At 33.9% G+C, this 24408-nt stretch overlaps 1 protein-coding gene and 1 long non-coding RNA gene across 2 annotated transcripts; both read right to left on the bottom strand.

Annotated features, from left to right (window-relative positions):
* Positions 1-16082: 16082 nt before the first annotated feature.
* On the bottom strand, positions 16083-22401 carry LOC126633042 (uncharacterized). Its single transcript, XM_050303619.1, has 2 exons — positions 20955-22401; positions 16083-20494 (listed from the first exon to the last, which is right to left on the bottom strand). Exons 1-2 carry the CDS (start codon positions 21670-21672, stop codon positions 20424-20426), a joined length of 789 nt encoding a protein of 262 aa, XP_050159576.1. The 5' UTR covers positions 21673-22401; the 3' UTR covers positions 16083-20423.
* Positions 16083-24092, bottom strand: LOC126633275 (uncharacterized). The gene is made up of 2 exons (XR_007627015.1): positions 23619-24092; positions 16083-16445 (listed from the first exon to the last, which is right to left on the bottom strand). It is a non-coding gene; the product is annotated as an uncharacterized LOC126633275 (long non-coding RNA).
* Positions 24093-24408: the final 316 nt, after the last annotated feature.

The following is a 24408-nucleotide window of genomic DNA, read 5'->3' as shown; positions in this document are numbered from 1 at the left end:
AGAGTATTCTCCCTCAAACGGTTTGAAGGTTAGAGATCCTTTGTTGCGCATTCACTTGCCTCGATGGCTAAGTGGCTTAACCCTAACTATGCCATGGACACTCTCTGACGGAGTGACTTTGATATAGTCATAGATCAAGGACCTAACCACAAGATAACTATGATACCTTGGGTCAAAGGACTACTTTGCTTTATCCGAACCATGAGTTCTCATGTGACATGAGTATGAGAACTCTTTGTTGATCGTGTTTGGTGGACTCATTCTTTATTGAGCACCTACATACTTGTCTTGGTGTCAGTCATACCAATGACTTGAGACCAGTCACTCTCTTTAAAAGAAGACATAGCACGTACTGATTTTAATGGACTGTCAATGCCCAATTGGCAATCCTATGATCAGGAACGTTTAGGATATGTATACGGAAGAGAATGGTCTCATGATTCTTACTTCTTTATATCACATTCTTCCAATTGCATATTCCTTGGACTTATTGTTTAAGCATATAGCATTTAGATGAGATGCTTAAAACAATAATCTTTGCCATTTATATTAAACTAGATTAGTTTAACATGTGAAATTTCCGTAAAGTATCATCGTATGATTGGTTTTAGGGCACATTTCCAACAATCTCCCACTTACACTAGAGCCAATCAGCTTGGTGATCAGTGATGATACCTCTTCTGATTTCATTTTAAAAATGGCTGAGTAATAGGCCTAGCCAATGGATTATGTTTTCCATAGAAGCAACCTTAAGACTAACGACGTCACCATTATACATGATTCTCAATCATGTGGTTCAGTCTCTCATTTGAGTTCGGATCTTGATGAGACCTTGATTAGCTTTTGCCCCATTAGTGTCGTAGTGTCGGTATACTAGAGACACTTTCTGGTTGGAACAAAATAGAGAGTTGATAAATGAACTTTCCCATCCAAACAACATTGTTGTAAGGTTCTATATGGTGATATATTTTGCATGCACGATGGAACACACTAAAGTCATTACTTTTAATGTTTCCACCTAAATATCTCTTTAGTCATAATAAAGAGATATCCAATTATCTTTTCATTTAAAATGAAGTGACATCCAATGATGGATACAATAGTAGATTCATAATCTAATACATTTACTCTTCCATTGCGTTACTCTAATTCTTCCTCATTCTTAAGGAATCTATCCTTTAGTATTTCTTAAATACATAAGGACTCACTTGACAGTTGCCATGGTTCTGATCCTGGGCTTGCACTGATATCGTCTTGTACTGATCTTGGCACAACTCATATTAATGTTTTTCATACAATATGAAATACGTAAATCACCTTTCTGCGTATGCATAAAGGATTCTATTTACGCTTTATGCTTCTTTGAGAGTCAAAGGGTACGTTCTCTTTGAGAAGGGTAACTTCCTAGTCTCACTAGAATTGTCATTCTGATTGAAGTTTATCATCATATGTGAAACTTCCTACATCTATCGTCTATCAATAAGGATTGAGATAATCCAATTATATCTTGAAATCTATGATTATAGATTTCCATCCCATGTATATAGACTATGTCTCCCATATACATTCTATCGTTATAGAACGTTTAAAGTCATAACTTTAATGAAGAAGAATTCCTAAAATTAATATATTATATATATGTTTAAATTTAGGAATATGTTTAACTCCCACTAATCTTTTGTAAACCTAGTAAACAAAAGATTCATTTACATCTTATGAGGAATCAAACGATTTGATCTCTCTCATAAGATGCTTATAGCTCCCACTAGCTTGCTAAGATTCATGATGGATGGATCTCTACAACTTACATGTCTTGTGATTCCTAGTCTTAGACATATATTATCAAGACTATCAGGATAATGGTTTCATAAACCCATATTATGTACCAACATTGAATCACCGTTTAGTTGGAGCTAGCAATCTTCGAATTAATAGAAACCAAGACTACATCAAAGATGGTTTCTTCCAAGTCAACCAATCTTGTTGATTGCAGTCACCTTAAGCTACCATTTAGCTATGTAGGTTTCATCATTCATTAATAAAGAACAATGTTTTTCAAACAAAACATTTATCCATCTCTTAAAACTATAGTGATGGAATTAAGTTCCTTATTCAAATTGGAATGTAAAGACTATATTTGGTTCTCCAATTTCTTTGGTTGTTTATATGAGGAAGTAAGCACTATTTGCTTTCGTAGAGATCTATATTTGATTCACGTTCCGAATGTGAAGTACTTTCTCATCTCTCATTAATCTTCTACTTCTTATTAGCCATACTTTTACAACGATTGTAAAACAAAGTTACTAATACGGAATCAAACATTCAAGTAGAAGAACCAACTATTTTGAACTATTCAAGAACATTTTACAACACCTTCGAAAGGCGTGTTCTTGACACTTGCAAGACATTTCTTGCAAATACCCCTTCCAATGTCCATCCTTTCATTAAGAAAGTTTGTTCCCTTGGAGTTATTCACCTTCTTCATTTGACTTCTCCATTGACTACAATAGTCATGGTCCCTAAACTCCCACTATCTCTCTTGAAACTTATTTCACTTGTGTTATACACATCAAACGATTTGAGAGAGTGTGGTTATTGTTCACCATATAGTTTACAATAAACTTAGTGAACCATTTGGATAGGGACACAAAAGTGAAGTCCTTGCCTAGTTTCCGTCTCTTGAAGTGGTTTAACACTTCAACACTCAATGATTCAAATCATCATAAGTCCATGTTGATGGACTATTTTTGTCAATCAACCATTATGTTCTAAACATAATTACAAACTTTCAAGAGTCAAGGCAACTCTCATTTCTTCGTACAACAATTTGTAAGTGAAGAATCGTGGCACTTAAAGTGTCCATGCCCTTGTGTTTACTTCTCAAGTTCCTTTTTCATTTAACAAAGAAACAAGCACTAGTGTTTGCGTTAACTAAGGGTTGTTCAAAGCAAAACAACTTTTCTTTCTTCATACAACGATTTGTAAGTGAAGAACTATGACACTAAAAGTGTTGTCCTCTTTATGATAGACTTATCTAACATGTTCTTCCAATGATACATTATCAATAGGAAGATTGTGAGGATGAGACTACTTAGGTACATATACAATCCATTCAAGACAATCTATGGGATTGTGGCACCAAGTCCGGAAACTAAAGCATTCGGCTTTTCTTTGTCAAGTTTTGGATAACGTTTGCAAATATATCTATAAATAAATACATAACAAATATAAATTGATTGATTTTAAGCCATTTGATCTGGGTCTTTAAATCAAATAGCACCACCCACTATTTTTGGCAAATTCCATATCCCTCATCGGAATTCAAGAGTTTTGGAGGAAACTCTTAGTAGGGTATGGGATGCTCACTTTTACCAAGCCCACCTCACAATGATATGATGTTGGCTAGCAACAATAATAATGAGAGAGTATGCTTACTCATTTACATCTCATGTAAGTACCATCTTATTTGGCCTCTAGAGAATGATGCCTCACGATGATATGATGTTGGCTCCATTGCACTTAGTTAATTCATTCCCACCATGCAAGTTTGGGTAGGGGTTCAAGAACAACCTCAGAACGATATGATGTTGATCATTCTCATTGCCTACCTTCACAACATCATGTATGCATATAGGACGCCTCCTGAGTGAAAGCACGCACTTTGTACTCCCCCATGATGAAGTCGGTGTACGAGTCACAAACGATTGGAGCCTGCCACGGTGGAAGGCCACGAAAGAGTGTTCAAAGCCCTCTCATGCTTGTCAACTTAATAAAGGTTTGGTTGAGGGTTTTTAGGTCTCATCACATATTAGCATGCATTTTAATCACATTAAAACAATTTGGTCCTATTATAACTATTGGTCCATATGATTGATTTAGTAGTATATAATACTCCCACTATACTTGTAAAACGGTTTTTAAAGCAAGAATATATGGTACTACCAACATAAGCTTTGCATTCATTGATGGACTATTTAGTTGGCTTAGGGCCTTAGGATGACTATGAGCCATTGATTTTAGTTATGCGTTTAATCACATTAAGGCGTGTTTTCTTATTGGGCGTTGGACCCTACTACTCCAATTTCATGCATATCAAATAAAACAAGAAATGAGTACTTCAAAGTAAAGAAGAGCTTATGCTCTTTTATAACATTTGATCAAAACAAATTACTTTAAAGTAAATAAGAGCTTATGCTCTTTTACAACATTTGATCATACCAAATTACAACCAAAATCTAATCTACACATTCCCATGGTTCAAACAATTTGGGAGACGGCCTTTCGCATAGCTCAATTATCGTAGGCTTAGGTTCATAATCGCTCTTTCTTTAATTAATTAACGCTTTAACTAATTAAACTGGAATGCAACATTGTCATTTGGTTTTTTGTATCCATAGAATTGATTTAGATCGAGCTAAATAAAATGACAATCCAATTCTCATATAAAGATGAAAAACTATTTTGTTCTCAACTAATTTGGGCCAAAATGCAATACCCTCAACTGTTGGGCTATATTGCAAAGCACAAACTTTTGAGGTCACTTTGTAAAAACACAAAAGTCCACTACTTCATGTAATTACAATTAGAACCCAAAAATTTCAACAAATGCAAAAACTTCATTAAAGGAGCAAAACAATTTGTCCTTTAGTGATTTTAGGCCTTTACGTAAAAACGTAAACTTTTAGGTCAAAGTGCAAATACACAAAAGTATCAAAACTTTATGTAATTACACAAAAGCCCCAAAAGTACCCATCTTATAGGGTTGGACGGTTATTGTGAGTTGTAAGTGGTTGTATGGTTTTTGATGAAAAGCAAAGTCTTAAAAGTCAAGTAGGTTGAAAAGGTGATGGGTATGGTGTTGAAAAAATAGGTATGGGTGTGTAAGAGAAGTAGCAATCATGTACAAAAATTCAAACACATTTTCAACTTTCAATCACTATTTCAAAATTGTCTTGTTGATTGAAAAGTCACACCATCCATCATAAAACAAGACTTTATGTATATAACCTAAAACTTTGAATCAAAACACCAAACTTTTTGTTCTTGGTATGAACAAAGCAAAAACATTGAAGAACATCCATGAAAACCCATAAGAGCTCCACAAATGTTTTCACTCAATAAAACTCAAATTTTCACTACTCAAAAGGGGGTTAACATCCTAGGGTACTTAGGGGTTCCAAAAGTCACTTTAAAACACTTTTAACAAGACAAACATGAACCCAAAAATCCACCATTTGGATTTGGCCGAATATCCCCATAAACATGGCACCAAATTTTAGCTCCAAAATCATGCTCATATGAACTACATGTACAACATTTGAGATGGCAAATTTTCTAACAAAATTTACATTCAAAGAAGCAAGAATAAAGCTTGTAACCATTACAACATTCAAATCAAGGACTATGAACTACAAAACCCAAAAGGATTCACCAACCACTAGACCTAGGCTCTGATACCACTTAAAGGAAATATTTGTGAAAACTAGTTCATTTGGGCAACATCTATGCATGCTATTACAATTAAAAGGCGAAATCATGCTTGTATGCACTAAAAAACAAAACTTTACCCATGAAATTCAAGGCCTAGTGAGTGTGGTGAACCAAGACTCAACTCAAGAACAAAGTTAGTTGAGAAATATTATACCTTTGTTGATTCCTCTTTGCATAAGCAAAGGCTAATCACCCAAGAGATAGGGCCTTCATTCCTTACTTCTTAGTTCCATGGATTTCTTGGATGAGGATGGTAGAATGGATTCTCCAAGTTCCCAAAATAGAGAACCTCTAAGTCTCCACACCAAGGAGAGCATTGATGAAGAGATGAGTGACCTAGAGGAAGGAAGATTGCTTGCTTTGTTCCTCTAGGGTGGCCGGCCTCTTAGAGAGAAAATAGAGCTTTGTGCTCTCATCTTTTCTCCAAAAGAAACCCTAATGATGAAAATGTTATAAAGTCCTTTATATAGTCCCTTCAATTAAGAGACAAAAGAACCGAAACCCTTCATCCTCTAATGTGGCCTGCCTTAAGGGTTTATTGGGCTTTCAAGCCCTTTGTGTATTCAAGTTGTCATACAACTTGAGTTAATGGGCTTGGCATTCAAATCCCATTGGGCCTTGTGACCCAAAACTAACCCGAGGTCTTTAACGAGCTTATTGGTTTGATTAATTAACGTATTAATTAACCTTACCATAAATAATTAAACCATTTAATTATCCTTACTCATCTTCGTTATTTCTTCAATCTCTACCTTACACGGTGTACGATCCATTAGGTTCCTTTTAGCGACGCAGTGTACGATTAAAACTCTTTAAATTGATTGTGAATTGAAACTTACTTTCAATTCTCCCTTTAGTGATTATACACCTTTAGAGCTTCCACAAACCATGAGTGACACCTAGCAGTATATCATGGCTATCCAAGCTAATCAAAAGAGGTGGAGAACCTATTCAGTTTAGGATTACAATGCAATAAGGTCTTTCTCTAATACAATACTCTTGACCACATTGTTTGGTTTGATAGTTTATTCATCTCTACTATCCAATGTAATTCATTTACTTATATGATTACCTTGAATGTGATTTGGAACGACTTCCTAAATCTCATTCATACTCTGGCCAGAGATTCTTAATCATATCATAGAGTATTCTCCCTCAAACGGTTTGAAGGTTAGAGATCCCTTGTTGCGCATTCACTTGCCTCGATGGCTAAGTGGCTTAACCCCAACTATGTCGTGGACACCCTCTGACGGAATGACTTTGACATAGTCAAAGATCAAGGACCTAACCACAAGACAACTATGATGCCTCAGGTCAAAGGACTACTTTGCATTATCCCAACCATGAGTTCTCATGTGACATGAGTATGATAACTCTTTGTTGATCATGTTTAGTGGACTCATTCTCTTTTGAACACCTACATACTTGTCTTGGTGTCAATCACACCAATTACTTGAGACCAGTCACTCTCTCTAAGAGAAGACATAGCACATACTGATCTTAATGGACTGTCAATGCCCAATTAGCAATGCTATGATCAGGAACGTTTAGGATATATATACAAAAGAGAATGGTCTCATGAATCTAACTTCTTTAGATCACATTCTTCCAATTACATATTCCTTGGACTTATCGTTTAAGCATATAACATTTATATGAGATGGCTTAAAACAATAATCTTTGTCATTTATATTAAACTAGATTAGTTTAACATGTGAACTATCTGTAAAGTATCATTATATGATTGGTTTTTGGACACATTTCTATCAAACTGATCAACAATTTTTTAGACCAACAAATGAACAAGCAGGAGTAGATTACATAGAAGAAAGTATAATGAAACCACCTAGAAAAAATAGGATTCCATATTTGAGAGGGTTAGAACAAATTAATATAGCAAGTAATATATTAAACTTAGATAAAGTAGATCCACAAGATTGAGAGAGAACAATTGAGAGATGGGAAAAAGGTTGCGTACATGCAGCACTAATGTTAGATTTTAGTAATTCACAAAATATGTTAGATTATTTTGAGCATACTTTAGATGGTTTAGTTTTTTACTATTTCCAGTCATGGAAAGTTCAAAATTTAGAACAGCATCAGGTAGCTAAAACACATTTTAATATTGATGGTTTTGTTACTTTGATTAAACAAGAATTTTTAGATCATAATAGGCTAGATGGAAGAAGCAAACAAGAACAAATAAGAGCAATTAGAAATTTAGAACAATTACAAATTTTTGATGTACAATATATAGCTGAGTATACAACAGACTTTTTTAAATATTTAGAAAGAACAGGTAGAATTAGGTATATTAATTTATTAGATACTTATATGACAAAAATAAAAGGACCAATAGGAGAAAAGATTTGGAATGAATGGCAAAAGCATCTAAAGAAAAATGATATTGCAATAGGACCTAAAATTCAACATGTATATGATATACTTAAACAATAGTGTAGTCAAATAAAAGCTAAGAGCCAAATTAGGAAGCAATTTTATATGAGCTGTAAAAATATAGATTTACCACAACGGTATTGTTGTCATAAGAAGAATAAGCATAAGAAAATATACAAAAAGAAATATAAGTCATATAAACCCTACAAACAACATAAGACCTTTAAGAACATAGAAAGAGAAAATATATTCCAAAATAATTTAGGAAAATAAGTGGTAGACCTTAGATTAGAAAATATAAAGCACCAAAAGATAAGGGTAGTTGTAAATGTTATTTATGTGGAGAGATTGGACCCATTAGACCAAAATTTCCAAAATTAGGAAAACAGCCGAGAGAAAAATACATTTGATGGAGTTGTTTAAGTTAGAAGAAAATGAAGATATTCAGTCAATATACAGTTTAGATGATTTAAGTGATAAAGAGAGTATTTATAGTATATAAAGTATAAATATGATAGATTCAGAATCAGAAGATTCAAGAAGTTCAAATAGTGATTTAAAAGAGTATATGTGTGCATTCATAGAAGAACAACATGAAGAAGAGTATAAATATAAAAATTTAGGTTGGCCAGAAAAAAGTCATAAGTGTAGCAAGTTAGTTGCAAATAAATACTATAATACATATTCAATATTGTGTGAAAAGTGTTATAGTAATAGGTTATTAGAAATTAATTCAGTAAAATCACAAGAAAGTACTGAAATATTAGGAAATATTGTTTATAGTTCAGAAATTCCAAAAAATAGTTCTTTAATTACCATAAATTGTGAAATAGAAATAGCAAAAGAACACAAAATACAAACAACAACTATGATAGATACAGGAAGCACCAAGAGTGTCATGAGAGAAGAGTTAGTACCAGAAAAATATAGACAAAAATTAGCAAAACTAGTGAGAATAACACAGTTTGATGAGAGATCAGTCTATTTAACACATTGTATTAATAATGAGTCTATAAAAGTATAAAAACAACAATTTAATTTACCATTAATATTTGTTTCACTGGTAGGATCATACCCATTCATTTTAGGTTTAAACTTTTTGAAAAGTTTACAAGGTTTTTTATTTATGAATACTAACATAACATTTTGCAAAAGAGGTATCACAATAACTGACCAAAGTAATATTGTAGAAGCATACAAAAATATATGTATAGAAGAGTATAGTTGCCAAAATAATTATTATTTAGAAAACTCAAACGAAAATGATGAGCATAATAATATAGAAGAGTTTGATGAAGAAATATTTGAATATGAGTATCCGATTTTAGAAAAAGGAACCCATATAGAAATATTACAGTTAGATAGACCAAAGAGTTTAGAAGAATTATTACAATTAGCATAACAAACTAGAATTATAGGAGAAGACCCACAATTACATTGGAGTAAAAATAAAATACTAGCAAAATTAGATATAATTAACCCAGATTTAACCATTAAAACAACTGATATACCTTATAGTTTATGAGATAAATAAGAGTTTGAGCAGCAAATAAAAGAGTTTTTAAATTTAAATGTAATTAGACCCTCCAAGTTTAGACATAGATCAGCAGCATTGTTGTGAGAAAACATTCAGAGCTAAAGAGAGGTAAGGCTATAATAGTTTATAATTACAAGAGATTAAATGATAATACATATGAAGATAGTTATAAGTTGCCAAATAAGGATGAACTTATAAATAAAATTCAAGAGAGTAAATATTTTAGTAAATATGATTGTAAATCAGGATTTTGGCAAATATGATTAGCAGAAGAATCAATTGAGTGGACAACTTTTACTTGTCCAAGAAAACATTTTGAATGGCTTGTTATGCCATTTGGACTTAAAAATGTTCCATCGATCTTTCAAAGAAAGATGGATCAAATTTTTAAGAAATATGATAATTTTTGTAGTGTTTATGTAGATGATATTTTAGTACATAGTAAAAATAGAAATGAACATAGGAAGCACTTAGAGATAGTTTTACAAGAATTTATTAATAATGGAATTGTGATTAGCAAAAATAAAATAGCATTAGAAAAATAAGATATAGAATTTTTAGGAATGTATATCAAGTCAGGTACAATACAATTACAAGATCATATAGCTAAAAAAGTATTAGTATTTCCAGATAAGTTAGAAGATAAAAAAAAATTACAATCATTTTTAAGATTGTTAAATTATGCAAGAAATTTTATCCCTGATTTAGGAAGAAAAATAGCGGTATTACATAGTAAAACTAGCAAAACATGACAAAAATATTTTGATAGTGAAGATATTAAATTAGTTCAAAATATAAAGGAAGAAATTACTCAACTTAAGCCATTAACATTACCATTAGATGATAGTTACAAAATAGTTGAAACAAGTGCTTCATTATTAGGATGAGTAGGTATACTATATCAGAAAAAGCATAAGGAGTCACCAAAGTCTAACGAACAAGTTTGTAGATATTCATCAGGAAAATTTAGTGATGTACAGTCAAGATTACCATTAATAGATTTAGAAATTTTAGGAATAATTAACCCACTTGAAGCATTCTCTTTATTTTTACATAATGAAGTATTTACAATTAGAATAGATTGTCAAAATATAGTTTCTTATTATAACAAGATACATGCTAATAAACAAGCAACTCGAAGATGGGTTAATTTTATTGATTCAATCACAGGAAATGATTTTAAACCAATTTTTGAACATATAAAAGGTAGTGACAATATATTAGTTGATATCTTATCAAGTTAATTCGTTGAACATGAACGGAATATCGTGGATCATCATCCTCAAATAGCACAAGACCACAAGGTAGAAGAACACCTTTCAATAGAATAATGATGCACCATGGACCTCCATCATTCAATAGATTCCAAAATAGCATAAGTAGACCAACATCACCACCAGTACCCACTTTCAACTTTAATGGCACTCTTGTTGAAGGAATCAGAAATCCAACTCTGAGGTATAGGCTACGAGTACCAAGACTCACTAATAGACAACAAGTTCTCTTAGAAAATTTTTGGAATATCCAAATCAAACAATCAAGCATGAGGTTAGGTCATGAAATACTGATTAGAGCCTTAGAACAAGAGTTTGATAGTTTTAATTTTAATTTCCATCAAAGCCAACATCATATTCATTCTCTTGAGCACAACCTTCAAGTTATTACTTAGTAAATTTACCAAAATGAACCAAGAACTCCAATCTCTTAGATTGCAGCAAAAGGCACACCTTGAAAAGAGAATTGAAAATAGGTTTGGAAACTGATCAGCATAAGAATAAAGAAAAAGATGTTATTGAACCCATAGAACAAGAGACTAATGAGCCTATATAAGAGATTAAGATTAAGCTCTTAGAAGAAGACATTGAAATGGAGAAACATCAAAATAATGAGTAGCATCAGCATCTGCATCTGAGTGACAAAGAAAAACAAAAAAGATATGAAAGTTTTCTTAGTAATATATCTTTAGACTTAATAATAGATGATATCCTATTAGAAGAAATTTCAATAGCAAAATTAAGAATAATGCCACCAGATATGCAATGTGTTTTGTATCAATCCATCTTTGATCCAAAACCAGGGATGGATATTATTACAAAGATGTATCAACCATGTCTTTGTGATAGTACAAAGAGTTGCATTTGTAAACCAGAGGTTATCATAGTTGTAGCCAGGATTAACATGAGAGATTTTAAACCATGACATTTTAGTTATGAGCATCATAAAAAGCAAAATGTAGTAGAAGTTACCTCGGCCTTACTATTAGAGTTTGGTTATCTTGATAAAATCTTTATTAACCATATTTCCCAACTAGACTCATTTCCTGAAAAACTTATAAAAGTAGCAGAAGATTATCCAGAACAGTGAAAAGAAATTTGCATAAGTTTTTATCAGTAATCCCCCTGATTGGTATGCACATATGCATAAGGAGAAAGCTAGGCACATAGTCATAATTAATGAAGAGCCCTTTAGACTATCTTCTATCTCCCCACATAGGTGGACTCCTTCATACAAAAATATTCTAAGATTTCAAGGGATCTAAATGCTAGCCTTAGATGAGTTTGAAGATTTTAGGTATGATATGTTACTAGTAGCAGAAGAAGAAAAAATGTATATTTACAGTAAGACAAGAATCAATCATCAGCCATTCTAGAAGCCTCAAAATGGAAGCATGGAAACAGTAGATATGTATTACAAGGTAAAAGAAGATAGAGAAAGAGATGCAGAGCTAGCAGAAGGCGATGAACAGTACTGGAACAATTTGACAGAAGAAGAGATGCATAACATCGAAAACATGATGGAAGCATGAAGAGCTGACAACAAATTAGCATAATTTGAATAGCATCATTTAAAATAATGTATTTCCAGACAAAAATGTCAACATCATTGTGGATCCCACTATAATGGCATAAGAGTAAATAAAGAAAAGAGTTTGACCTATTATGGATTTGTCATACACAAAATGTCATTTTGATTAAGAATGAATAATGAAAATCCCTTTTCATTAAGACTCCCTTTTTGGTATTGTTGTTGTGTGGCCTTTTTCTCTGTGTTGATGGGCCTCTGTTGTATTTATTTTTGTTGGTGATGAATTTATCATTGGTATAAAAAAGTAAAAAAAATAAAAAAAAGGGAGTTAAGGGGCCTTCATGATTCTCTTGAGATGCCCTCAAGTCTTTTGGGAACTAGTGGATTTCCTTAAATCAAGGTTATTTTAAATAAATATTAAAAAAAGTGCTAGTAAAGATGATAAATTTGAAGCAAAGCTATTTTTAATTGATGGGTTTGTAACATGCTAATAAAACCCAATTAGCCATTGCAATATGAAAAGTTCGATTGTCAGATTGTCATGACATGACATATAAATATATATTTGAACCTAAAATTGGTGACGCCAACACTAGCCATTCTTAGTGTCTTCCCTTTAGATTGCACTTAAGAATAAGACCATAAAAATCGATATAAGTAGTTTATGAGATTATCAATCGTAAATCATTTAAGGAATTTCGTAATTTGTCAATATTTTTGATAAATTGTGACGTGCATGATCACATAACTACCTTTTCGAGGTTATTTTTGTCAAAATTAATTCCTCTATTAGGATATTGACAGATTTTTAGCATAAGAATCAAAATGATTTACGATGGATAAATTTAAGGACCTCTTTTATTGATTTTCATTGCCAGATATCAAAGTAAAATGTTATATCTATATAGACCATTTTAATTAAAAAAACATTTTGTTTATTCAAATGTGTACAGAGAGAAGTTGAAATATGAAATGGAAAATCACTAAGGAATGGAATGGGCCAACTACGCCTGGCAAACGGGTCGTGTCTATCGTGTTCGTGTAACACATGTTATCTTAACAGGTCGTGTCGTGTCACACCCATTATCTTAACGGGTCCTTAACAGGTCGAGTCACTTTACCCAACGGGAAAGTGACCCGACCCGTTATGGCCCGTTAAGAAAAATATTTTTTTTTTCTTAAATTTGCACATACCACACATTGCCACATAAATATTACTTCAAAACATTAAAACACATTTGTCGTTTAAGTACTACATTAAAAAATAAGAGCCTAATAAACAACAAACATCCATACGTTACTAGTCTATTACAAAATATTAAATGTGCAAGGATATGCAAAATGAAAGAGTTTTTGTTTCAAGGTTGTGAAGCCTTTCTCAAAACTTTAAACCTTGCCAATGGAACTCAAAGCTTGCATGTTATTCCTTTTACAAAATCCCCAATTTTCATCGATCATCATGACATAAGATTTTGTGATATCCACTAGTGTAAATATTTTAAATTGAAGATCAAATTATTCATTGTATTCTTATATGGTCAAGGAGTGTAGTTGTAAAAAATCATCAAAATCGGAGTTAAAATAACCGTTAAATTGTGATTTTTCGTTGATAACCGTCTAAAAGTTTTGTCCAGTTACTTGATCTTTGAATGTTTGTTTTTTGCGATTTTTGACGTATGAGATCTTGAAGCATATACAAACAAGTTTGACAATTTGATTGTTGAAATTAGTTTCGCAGATTGCGTATCCCATCAAAACGATATATTCACTAACATTTCGAGTTTGTTTATACTTTAAGTATAACATAAGATTTTGTGGTATCCACTAATGTAAATATTTTAAATTGAAGATCGAATTAATTCATTGTATTCATATAAGGTCTAGGAGTGTAGCTGTAAAAAAATCATAAAAAAATCAGAGCTAAAATAACCGTTAAACCGTGATTTTTTGTTGATAACCGTCGAAAAGTTTTGTCTCGTTACTTGACCTCTGGATGTTTGTTTTTTGCAATTTTTGGCATATACGATCTCGAAGTATATACAAACTTGTTTGACAGTTGGATCGTTGATAACCGTAAATATTTGAAATTGAAGATCGAGTTCATTTATACTTATCATTAAGTATAACATAAGATTTTGTGGTCACTAGTGTAAATATTTGAAATTGAAGATCGAGTTCATTCATTGTATTCATATAGGGTCAAGGTGTCAAAATCGGAGTTAAAATAACCGTTAAATCATGATTTTTCGTTGATAACCGTTGAAAACTTGTCCCGTTACTTGATCTTTAAATGTTTGTTTTTTGCAATTTTTGGTGTATGCGATCTCGAAGTATATACAAACATGTTTGACGGTTGGATCGTTGGAACTAATTTCGTAGAATGTTTATCCCATCAAAACAATAGATTCACTAACACTTAAGAGTTTATTCATACTTTCATTAAGTATAACATAAGATTTTGTGGTATTCACTAGTGTAAATATTTTAAATTGAAGATCGAGTTCATTCATTGTATTCGTATTGGGTCAAGGAGTGTAGCTGGAAAAAATCATCAAAATCGGAGTTGAAATAACCGTTAAACTGTGATTTTTCGTTGATAACCGTTGAAAAGTTTTGTCCCGTTACTTGATCTATGAATGTTTGGTTTTTACAATTTTTTGCTGATGCGATCTCGAAGCATATACAAACATGTTTGACAGTTAGATTGTTAAAATTAGTTTTGTAGAATTCGTATCCCATGAAGTTCAATGATATATATATATATATATATATATATATATTAAGTAGATTTAAATTTATTTATTTTGTATGTATAACACTTAAGAAATTGAATGGTATGTATATTTAAGCCGATCCAATCGTCACCAATTTTTAATATTTAATTTAATATATATACATATATATATATATATATAATTCTTATAGTTTTTAGGGGTATAAAATTGTATATAATTATTATAGTATTTTTTTAGGGTTATAAAACTATAAAATTAATATTTTGCTTATTGATGCGTAAAATAACTAAACACACAAATTAAACCCTCTTTTGACAATTGTAGTATAGATGTAAGTAGGGTATCGTTCTAGGCCGGGGATTAGGAGGGATTGCTAATCTATTCTAAATTAATTTAAAAATATTAAACAAGACTCAAGGACACAAAACTAGGCTAAAAACTCTAATAACTCGAAACACACTTAGAATGACTCAAAATAATGAAAACAATCAAATTAGACACTAGGAATTGAAATGGACGGAAATTGAATTAAAAGACTAACAACAATGAAAACTAACTAAATAATATAATTTAATAATGGGGGGGTTTGGTTTTAACGAGAAGTAAATTAAACTTAAATAAATTACAGAATTGACAAAAGCATGAAATTAAGGTGAAAGGATAGGTGACAGATTAGCTAGAGGGTTCTTCTCCACACATGACACATATGCAACCTAAATTGATTTTCAGTTGTTCTTTCAATAAATTGTAACTCTCAATACTTCAGATTAACCGTGAACAGCATTTTTTTAATCTTCAAGTTTTCCTTAAGTTATTGAATTGGACGGAAAAACGCATACAACAATTCAAAACATTCTTCAAAAGTCCCCTACGTGAAAAGCACAATAGAGATACAATCAAAGATCATTAAACTTTGTGAAAACTATAAGCATTGACGAGGCATTCGTTACTATGATTTGCATGAAACTTATGCCAAGAATTTACTTAACGTGATTGTGACTAGCAACCTTCACTACTTGTGAATATAAGTTCATAACGATTAGGTGAAACTCCCTTATATTCTAGCGTCAAATTCATGCATGTAAACCAAGTATGCATTCTTAATCGACATACAAAAATAAGCTATCAATCAAGCAGTTAAGCAAATTAAATCACAACTCAGAAATCACAACTGAAGGTAATCAATTCATATTACAAATATATTCATGGCTTTGAATTAACCTCTAGCCAAAATAAAATTAGTTACACATAATTAAAACAGAAATAAAATATAAGTTTGGAAAGATTTAACCAAGAAAAATGGAGTGAAGCTCCTTCTCTGTCTCTCTGTGCTCCCCCTGTCTCTGCCTTCCGCGCCTTCAGTTTTCTTCTTTTCTCCTGCGTCAGTCTGTCCTCCCCCCGCCCCAGTCCTTGCTGCTGTCACTCTCTGACTCTTTTTTTTTATTTTCTGTCCGTTTCGTTTCTCTTGGTCTCCGCCCCGACTCCTGCTAGTCGGTCTCCCCTTATTTTTCTATTCTCCTTTTCTCCCATCTGCTACGCCTCCTGGCCTCATCTTATTCTTCTTTCATTTTTTTATTCCTTCTTTTTTCTTTTTCTTGTCTGCCATGCCTCTTTCCTTTTATCATTTTCTGTTTTTCTTTCCTCCACCATTCCTTTCTTTATGTTTCTTTTATTCCTCCATCATTCCATGTCTCCCCTTTTATTTATTTTCTTATTCTTCTTTCTCCACACAGTCCGCAAGTCTCTCCCTTTCCTCTTTTATTATTCAATTTCTTGATAGTCCACTTCCTTCCTTCGTTTAATGCCGTGTTGCACTCTGTCTTATTTCTATTCTTTTTTGCCCATTTTGTTTGAAATTAATCCTACAACAAAATTAACTGTACATTAACACAAGGTAAGGTAAAATGCCACAATTTTAACACAAAAACATCCAAAGACTTTAGAAATGAATGGTATAAATGCATGAAATATATGAGTGATCAAATACCCCCAAACTTACATTTTTGCTAGTCCTCTAGCAAAACAAAGAAAAGATGAAAAAGTAATAACATGAAAAACATTAGCTTCCCTCTATGTGACCCTCATAGAATTTCATTCAAGAAAACAAATCATCAAGAACCATAGCTAGCATCAAGGAACTAATCCAAGTTCATCTTCCTTATTCAAATATTAGCAGTAATCTTTGAATCATCCTTGAAGTGTAGTGTGTGAGATAGCCATGCTAATGCAATTTCAAAATTTTTATATTTTTAAAATCATCATATGCAAACTAGCAACCTTCTCACGGGATATACACTCAATCACACATGTGTTTAGTTTAAATATGTTTCGCTCAAAGAATCAAATGTGAAATTTCTACCATAAGCTTGCATAAAGATCTCATCTCTACAATCATAATTGCAAAACTTAAATCAAGAGGACTTTTATTGGATGTAATGAGGTTTAGGGAGAGGGTTATTGAAATGAAAGAATAGGAAAACATAAGTTCCAAGCTACATTGCAAGCAATTCTTTTCTTTAGATTTATAAGAACTTAAGCTCTCCAGCAATTCTTCTAGCACCTCCAACCACACCCTTAAACTGAAACTTTAAAAACTTTTTATTTCATTTGTATACAATCTTTCTTTTTCTTTTTCTTTTCTTCTCTTTTCTCTTTTTTTTTTTTGTTTTCTTTTTTTAATACAAACATGAAATACCCCCACACTTATTCTTTTACCAAACACCTTCAAAGTACTTCACAAACGTTTCTCATAAGACAATCTCGCATTGCTCGCTTGGAAAGGGTAAGGAAAAAATGTTTCAGGTATAAGGGTAGACATATCTGGTGATAAGAAATAAAAGGCTCAACATACACGGCTCAAATTGGCAATCTAATGATATCATTTTTATTTGGGAAACATGGTTATTTGGGCCATAGTGGTAAACCTAATGCCTCTATCATTTCCAAGTTCATGCAATCAATGACAAACATTTCGAAAGATCGTTACGCAAGTTCTAGAGATGTATCTCACATAAGTTCATCACACATGAAAGATTAGGAGTGTATGAAAAATGCACACACTTTCAATCGGCTCAAAAACTCATATAGGATGTATATGGTCACTAAATTCACATATGAAGCTTTAAGTCATACTTTAGTTTCACATTAACAAGGCTATGTGCATTTGGTTTTTCAAAGATGGTCAAACATGTACAAAACTAACAAGAGAATTAGGAATTTCACAAAACACATGTTAACTAAGTTCTTGATGATCATGGTTCAAATTTGATCCAATTATATCATTGGGTCGGGAAACTAACAAAAATCTAATTCAAAACAATAAGGGAAACAAGACAATATTTTTGGATTTTTAAATTTTCCGATTTTTTTAAATTTTTTTTTTTAAAAGAAAACAAAACTAATTAAGAAAACAAAAAGCAACAACATGGAAACAAATGAAACTCGTTCGTAGTTGAAGGCACAAAAAAAATTTCAATTTGGTCATTTTTATACTCTTTACCCCCAAACTTAAACTGGACATTGTCCCCAATGTCAGAAAACACTATAATGCAAATAAAAATAAAATAAATAAATAATAAGAAACAAAATAAAGCAATTGGACTGAAAACTTCCCTAGTTTGCAGCAAAACCAATCGATGACCCCCCAAGCTAAAATTCTGCAATCAACTTCAAGGGTGGAAATAACCAAAAATTCCTGCAAAGAAAAGAAATAATTCAGTTAAGTAACGCAAGAAAATGTAAAAAAAATTGCAAACGAAAAATTGAAAATCACTATAAAAGACAATGAATAGAACTAATAAGTGATCATTGGTCGTGCTTGTCGACTTTCCACAGCTTTCCTCTTGAACGGGGTGACACTTAGCTTTTTACTTGCAAGTGATGATTTGATGATATTGTACGGCGAGGCTTTGCTCTTTAGCAATGTTGCAATTCCTTATTTGTTCTCCAAGCAGATGTGGCAGCTTCTCTAGTTCTTCATCTCAGACTCCTTCCACTGGGATGATTGTGCAAGCTGCATTATTCTCTGCTTGTTTCTTCTGCACGACGGGCAGGCACGAGGTAAAGGTGTTGGTCTGTTTCTTTCTTCAATCTTTCCAAGTGCCCACCTCTTGCTCTCTTTCTCCTTGTCCTTAGTTGAGGATGAATCAGCACGTTGTCTCCACATGCTTCGAGGTATCATCTTCACTTCCCTTAGACGTGAAAGACGAAGCAGAAGCATAAGATGATGAGTACTCGAGAGCAGGTGCTGGCTGGAGAAAGGACAGGGAGAAAGCATGATATGAGATACTCGTGCTCTCAACCTTTATGATATGAAATACTTGTGCTCTAGATGGGTTGTTTGCAGGGGTATCCCAGGGGATGAAAAATACAGAGTGACTTGAGAGGGTTTGTTGGAAAGCCATTTCAGAGAGGAAGAAGTGCTGAGAGGGTGTGCCTTTGCTGTGGAAGGCGAAGGTAGATACTTATAGGACTTTTCTTCACAACCGGAACTATTCCCTCACTCATTGTCGGCAGCCGGTGGATGGATGAATAGTACAAATTACGCGCTTTGGACAAAGCTGCCCGTAATTTCCGCAAAGCTGCCAGTTGCATGTGACGAGTGACGACACGTCTGGACAAATTGATCTTTTGAAATCCGGGGTTCGGCTCGTGGTTTCTGAGTAAGCCCAACTTTTAAGAAATGAAACGCCTCTTTTGAGAAAAGAATCCGACTTTTGAGAAAGGAGCCCCGACTCTTCGATTTGCGAGAGGACGCTTCTTCGATTTCTGAGGAGCGCCTCTTTGATTTCTTCTTTTTATAGAGGCGTTAATTTTGTTCCACAACACACTTGAGCTCCCTCCTGTAAACACTCCCTTCTTGCACTTCCAAATTCTTAATCTGTCCGATCTCTTTTTTCTTTACCATTCTGAAAAATGTCTGGCCCTTCCGATCGTTGTTTTGACTTGAACATTGGTGAAGAGGCAGCTCCGCCTTCACCAGACAACATATGGCGCCCATCTTTCATATCCTCTACTGGTCCTCTTACCGTTGGGGATTCGGTGATGAAAAATGACTTGACCGCTGCGGTGGTGGCCCGGAACCTTGTCACCCGCAGAGATAACAGACTGCTCGCTAGACGGTCTGATGAATTGGCGGTTAACGAGTCTCTGGCTCTTAGCGTGCAGTGTGCGGGTTCTGTGTCCAACATGGCCCAACGCCTATTTGCTCGAACCCGTCACGTTGAATCGTTGGTGGCTGAAATACAGAGTCTCAAAAAGGAGATTAGAGGACTCAAGCATGAAAATAAACAATTGCACAAGCTTGCACACAATTATGCCACAAACATGAAGAGGAAAATTGACCAGCTGCAGGAAAATGATGGTCATATTTTACTTGATCACCGGAGGTTTGTGGGTTTGTTCCAACCGCATCTGCCTTCGTCTTCTGGGGCGGCACCGCGTAGTGAAGCTCCAACTGATCAACCTCCGATACCTCCTCCTTCCGTGGCCCCGCCGACTGCTGAAGCTCCGCCAACTACTGAAGCACCACCTGACCAATGAATGCTATTAGTTTACACATCATTGTAAAATATTTTTACTTTTATGTTTTTTTTTTTTTTTTTTTTTTTTTTTTTTTTTTTAAATCAATGTAAAATAATGTAAAAAGACTTTGTTTAACCTTCCCCCACACTTAAACTAAATAACACAAACTCACAGAAATCAACCAAATAACACAACTAACTAAACAAAACAAAATGAAAGCAGTAAAGATAAGGGTGTAAGTTGAATGATTGGGTTGCCTCCCAAGAAGCGCTTGCTTTAACGTCCGCAGTCGAACGAATCTTTCCTTTAAACTCCCCTCGGCTCCAAAGCATGGAATTTATCTTTTAATGGGAGGTGATACTTGAAATGATTCGGCAATGGTTTAAATTTAAGAGTGGGTGCCTGAATCATCAAAATCAGAAACATGTTCGTATAAATTAAAATTAAAATTGGAGAAGATGGTTTACTTTCTTTTTCCGACACAAACTCAATGACAAACACCACATTTTTGAACATTTCCGGGACTTTGAACTTGGCCAGGTTTACTATGATGGTTGTGGCTTGTCCCGTGTCATCAAACTCAACTGCTTTGGGCTTGATTGTCTCATGCACAGCCTCTTGGATGTATTCTTGATATGCTTCAACCACTTCATTTTCTTGAATCCCTTTTTTTGGTGTGCAAGGTTCTTTGAACGTTTCAATACCATCGGGAACTTGTTTTGGTGCACCAAGAATTGGGATATCACTTTGCACCTTTGGAAGAGCTTCCACAATATCTTTTTCACTCTCTTTGATATTTGGAATCAAAAACCTGCAAGGACAAAAGACATTCGGTGGAATAATGTTAGAATGAAGTGAATTTAGAACTTCCTCACCTGAGTTGGATGACATAGGGATTTGAGGAGCTTGCAGCAAGAATTCTTCTAAACTGCCCAGGTCGTCCTCCACCTCTTCTACTTGCAGCAGCAATTCATCCATGTTCGGGCTGTGTTTGGATGGTTCTGGGACAGCTTCATCCTTCATGTCACCTTCCAAAGTGATGGCTTCATCGATTTCACTTTTTGCCTTTGAATTTGCAATGTTTGAGTTGGAAAGTTCACTTTGATCTCGAATCTGTGCCATGAATTCCACAATCTGCCCAACTTGCATATCCAATTCGTCCACTCTTTTGACTCGGTCTTGCATCTCCTGGTTTTGATTTTCTACTCCCTGATTCAAAGAGGTGAGTAACTTATTAAGTGTATCATTATCCAAGGACGTACCTGAATTGATTTGGGTTGATTGTTGTGGTGGCTGTGACGGTTCATATGGCTACTGATAGAACTCTTCTGATGGCGGCAATTGTTCTTCTTTTTGTGAACCCTGCATCAAAGAAATTAGTCCTTCAAGAATTTCATTATAATTCACGGGCATACTTTGATTTGATTGGAATTGTTGTGGGGGATGTTGTGGTGGCTGCATAGGTCTTGAATAGAACTCGTCTTGCTGCCAATATCCACCTTGTTGAAATTGTTGAGGTTCATCCCACATATAATCTGAATTACCTCTCCAATCTGAATTGTAAGCGTTGGAAAACATGTTGCCCCTTGATTGGTTATGGCCTTGATATCCCCAAACATCTTCATTTGCAGAAAATTGAGGACTTTGATATCCTTGCCCATAGGGCACATCAAGTGTAGGGACACTTGGCATTGTGGTCCGTTCGGCATTATGAGTCAATTGAGCAGTGAGCTGTGCCAATTGAGCTTGAATGGTCGCAAGTGCCATGTCTTGCTCCATTTGTACCTAAAATCAAAGAAAGAAAAATAAATCAAATATCAAAAGTAAAATACACAAACACCAAAATAAACATAAACAAAAACAAAAATAAAGGGATTAGCAAAGTTGCTAATCCCCGGCAACGGCGCCAAAATTTGATGCGTAAAATAACTAAACACACAAATTAAACCCTCTTTTGACGATTGTAGTATAGATGTAAGTAGGGTATCGTTCTAGGCCGGGGATTAGGAGGGATTGCTAATCTATTCTAAATTAATTTAAAAATATTAAACAAGACTCAAGGACACAAAACTAGGCTAAAAACTCTAATAACTCGAAACACACTTAGAATGACTCAAAATAATGAAAACAATCAAATTAGACACTAGGAATTGAAATGGACGGAAATTGAATTAAAAGACTAACAACAATGAAAACTAACTAAATAATATAATTTAATAATTGGGGGGGGGGGGTTTGGTTTTAACGAGAAGTAAATTAAACTTAAATAAATTACAAAATTGACAAAAGCATGAAATTAAGGTGAAATGATAGGTGACAGATTAGCTAGAGGGTTCTTCTCCACACATGACACATATGCAACCTAAATTGATTTTCAGTTGTTCTTTCAATAAATTGTAACTCTCAATACTTCAGATTAACCATGAACAGCACTTTTTTAATCTTCAAGTTTTCCTTAAGTTATTGAATTGGACGGAAAAACGCATACAACAATTCAAAACATTCTTCAAAAGTCCCCTACGTGAAAAGCACAATAGAGATACAATCAAAGATCATTAAACTTTGTGAAAACTATAAGCATTGACGAGGCATTCGTTACTATGATTTGCATGAAACTTATGCCAAGAATTTACTTAACGTGATTGTGACTAGCAACCTTCACTACTTGTGAATATAAGTTCATAACGATTAGGTGAAACTCCCTTATATTCTAGCGTCAAATTCATGCATGTAAACCAAGTATGCATTCTTAATCGACATACAAAAATAAGCTATCAATCAAGCAGTTAAGCAAATTAAATCACAACTCAGAAATCACAACTGAAGGTAATCAATTCATATTACAAATATATTCATGGCTTTGAATTAACCTCTAGCCAAAATAAAATTAGTTACACATTATTAAAACAGAAATAAAATATAAGTTTGGAAAGATTTAACCAAGAAAAATGGAGTGAAGCTCCTTCTCTGTCTCTCTGTGCTCCCCCTGTCTCTGCCTTCCGCGCCTTCAGTTTTCTTCTTTTCTCCTGCGTCAGTCTGTCCTCCCCCCGCCCCAGTCCTTGCTGCTGTCACTCTCTGACTCTTTTTTTTTATTTTCTGTCCGTTTCGTTTCTCTTGGTCTCCGCCCCGACTCCTGCTAGTCGGTCTCCCCTTATTTTTCTATTCTCCTTTTCTCCCATCTGCCGCGCCTCCTGGCCTCATCTTATTCTTCTTTCATTTTTTTATTCCTTCTTTTTTCTTTTTCTTGTCTGCCATGCCTCTTTCCTTTTATCATTTTCTGTTTTTCTTTCCTCCACCATTCCTTTCTTTATGTTTCTTTTATTCCTCCATCATTCCATGTCTCCCCTTTTATTTATTTTCTTATTCTTCTTTCTCCACACAGTCCGCAAGTCTCTCCCTTTCCTCTTTTATTATTCAATTTCTTGATAGTCCACTTCCTTCCTTTGTTTAATGCCGTGTTGCACTCTGTCTTTTCTCTATTCTTTTCTGCCCATTTTGTTTGAAATTAATCCTACAACAAAATTAACTGTACATTAACACAAGGTAAGGTAAAATGCCACAATTTTAACACAAAAACATCCAAAGACTTTAGAAATGAATGGTATAAATGCATGAAATATATGAGTGATCACTTATCGTGTATTGTGTTACCCATGTGTATATCCGAACCAACCCGTTATCTTAACAGGTGCTTATCGGGTTACCCGATAATGAATCGGATTGTTATCGTATCAACCCGAACACATGTTAATTTCATGTTGTGTCGTGTCGTGTCGGTGACGCACCCTGACCTGGAACGTCCACTAGGACCCCAAATTGAGTTGTGCTACCTTCGTCACCTTTTAGGTGTCGACCAGCACAGCTCAATTCGAAGTCCTAGCGGACGTGCCAAGTAGGGGTCCGGAATTGCCAGGCCTAGGG

The sequence above is a fragment of the Malus sylvestris genome, chromosome 1 (assembly GCF_916048215.2).
Source record: "Malus sylvestris chromosome 1, drMalSylv7.2, whole genome shotgun sequence".
Taxonomy (NCBI): Eukaryota; Viridiplantae; Streptophyta; class Magnoliopsida; order Rosales; family Rosaceae; genus Malus; species Malus sylvestris.
This window is presented reverse-complemented; position numbering and strand designations above follow the sequence as displayed.

Bases quoted from the DNA above. Each gene is read 5' to 3' on its own strand.
- LOC126633042 (XM_050303619.1), bottom strand. From the start codon at position 21,672: ATGCAAGACCGAGTCAAAAGAGTGGACGAATTGGATATGCAAGTTGGG. The intron at 20,495-20,954 runs GTAAACCATCTT...TTCATTGGTCAG, and splicing joins GTTTGTGTCGGAAAAAGAAA to GTGGTGCTTCAGTAGTTGGC.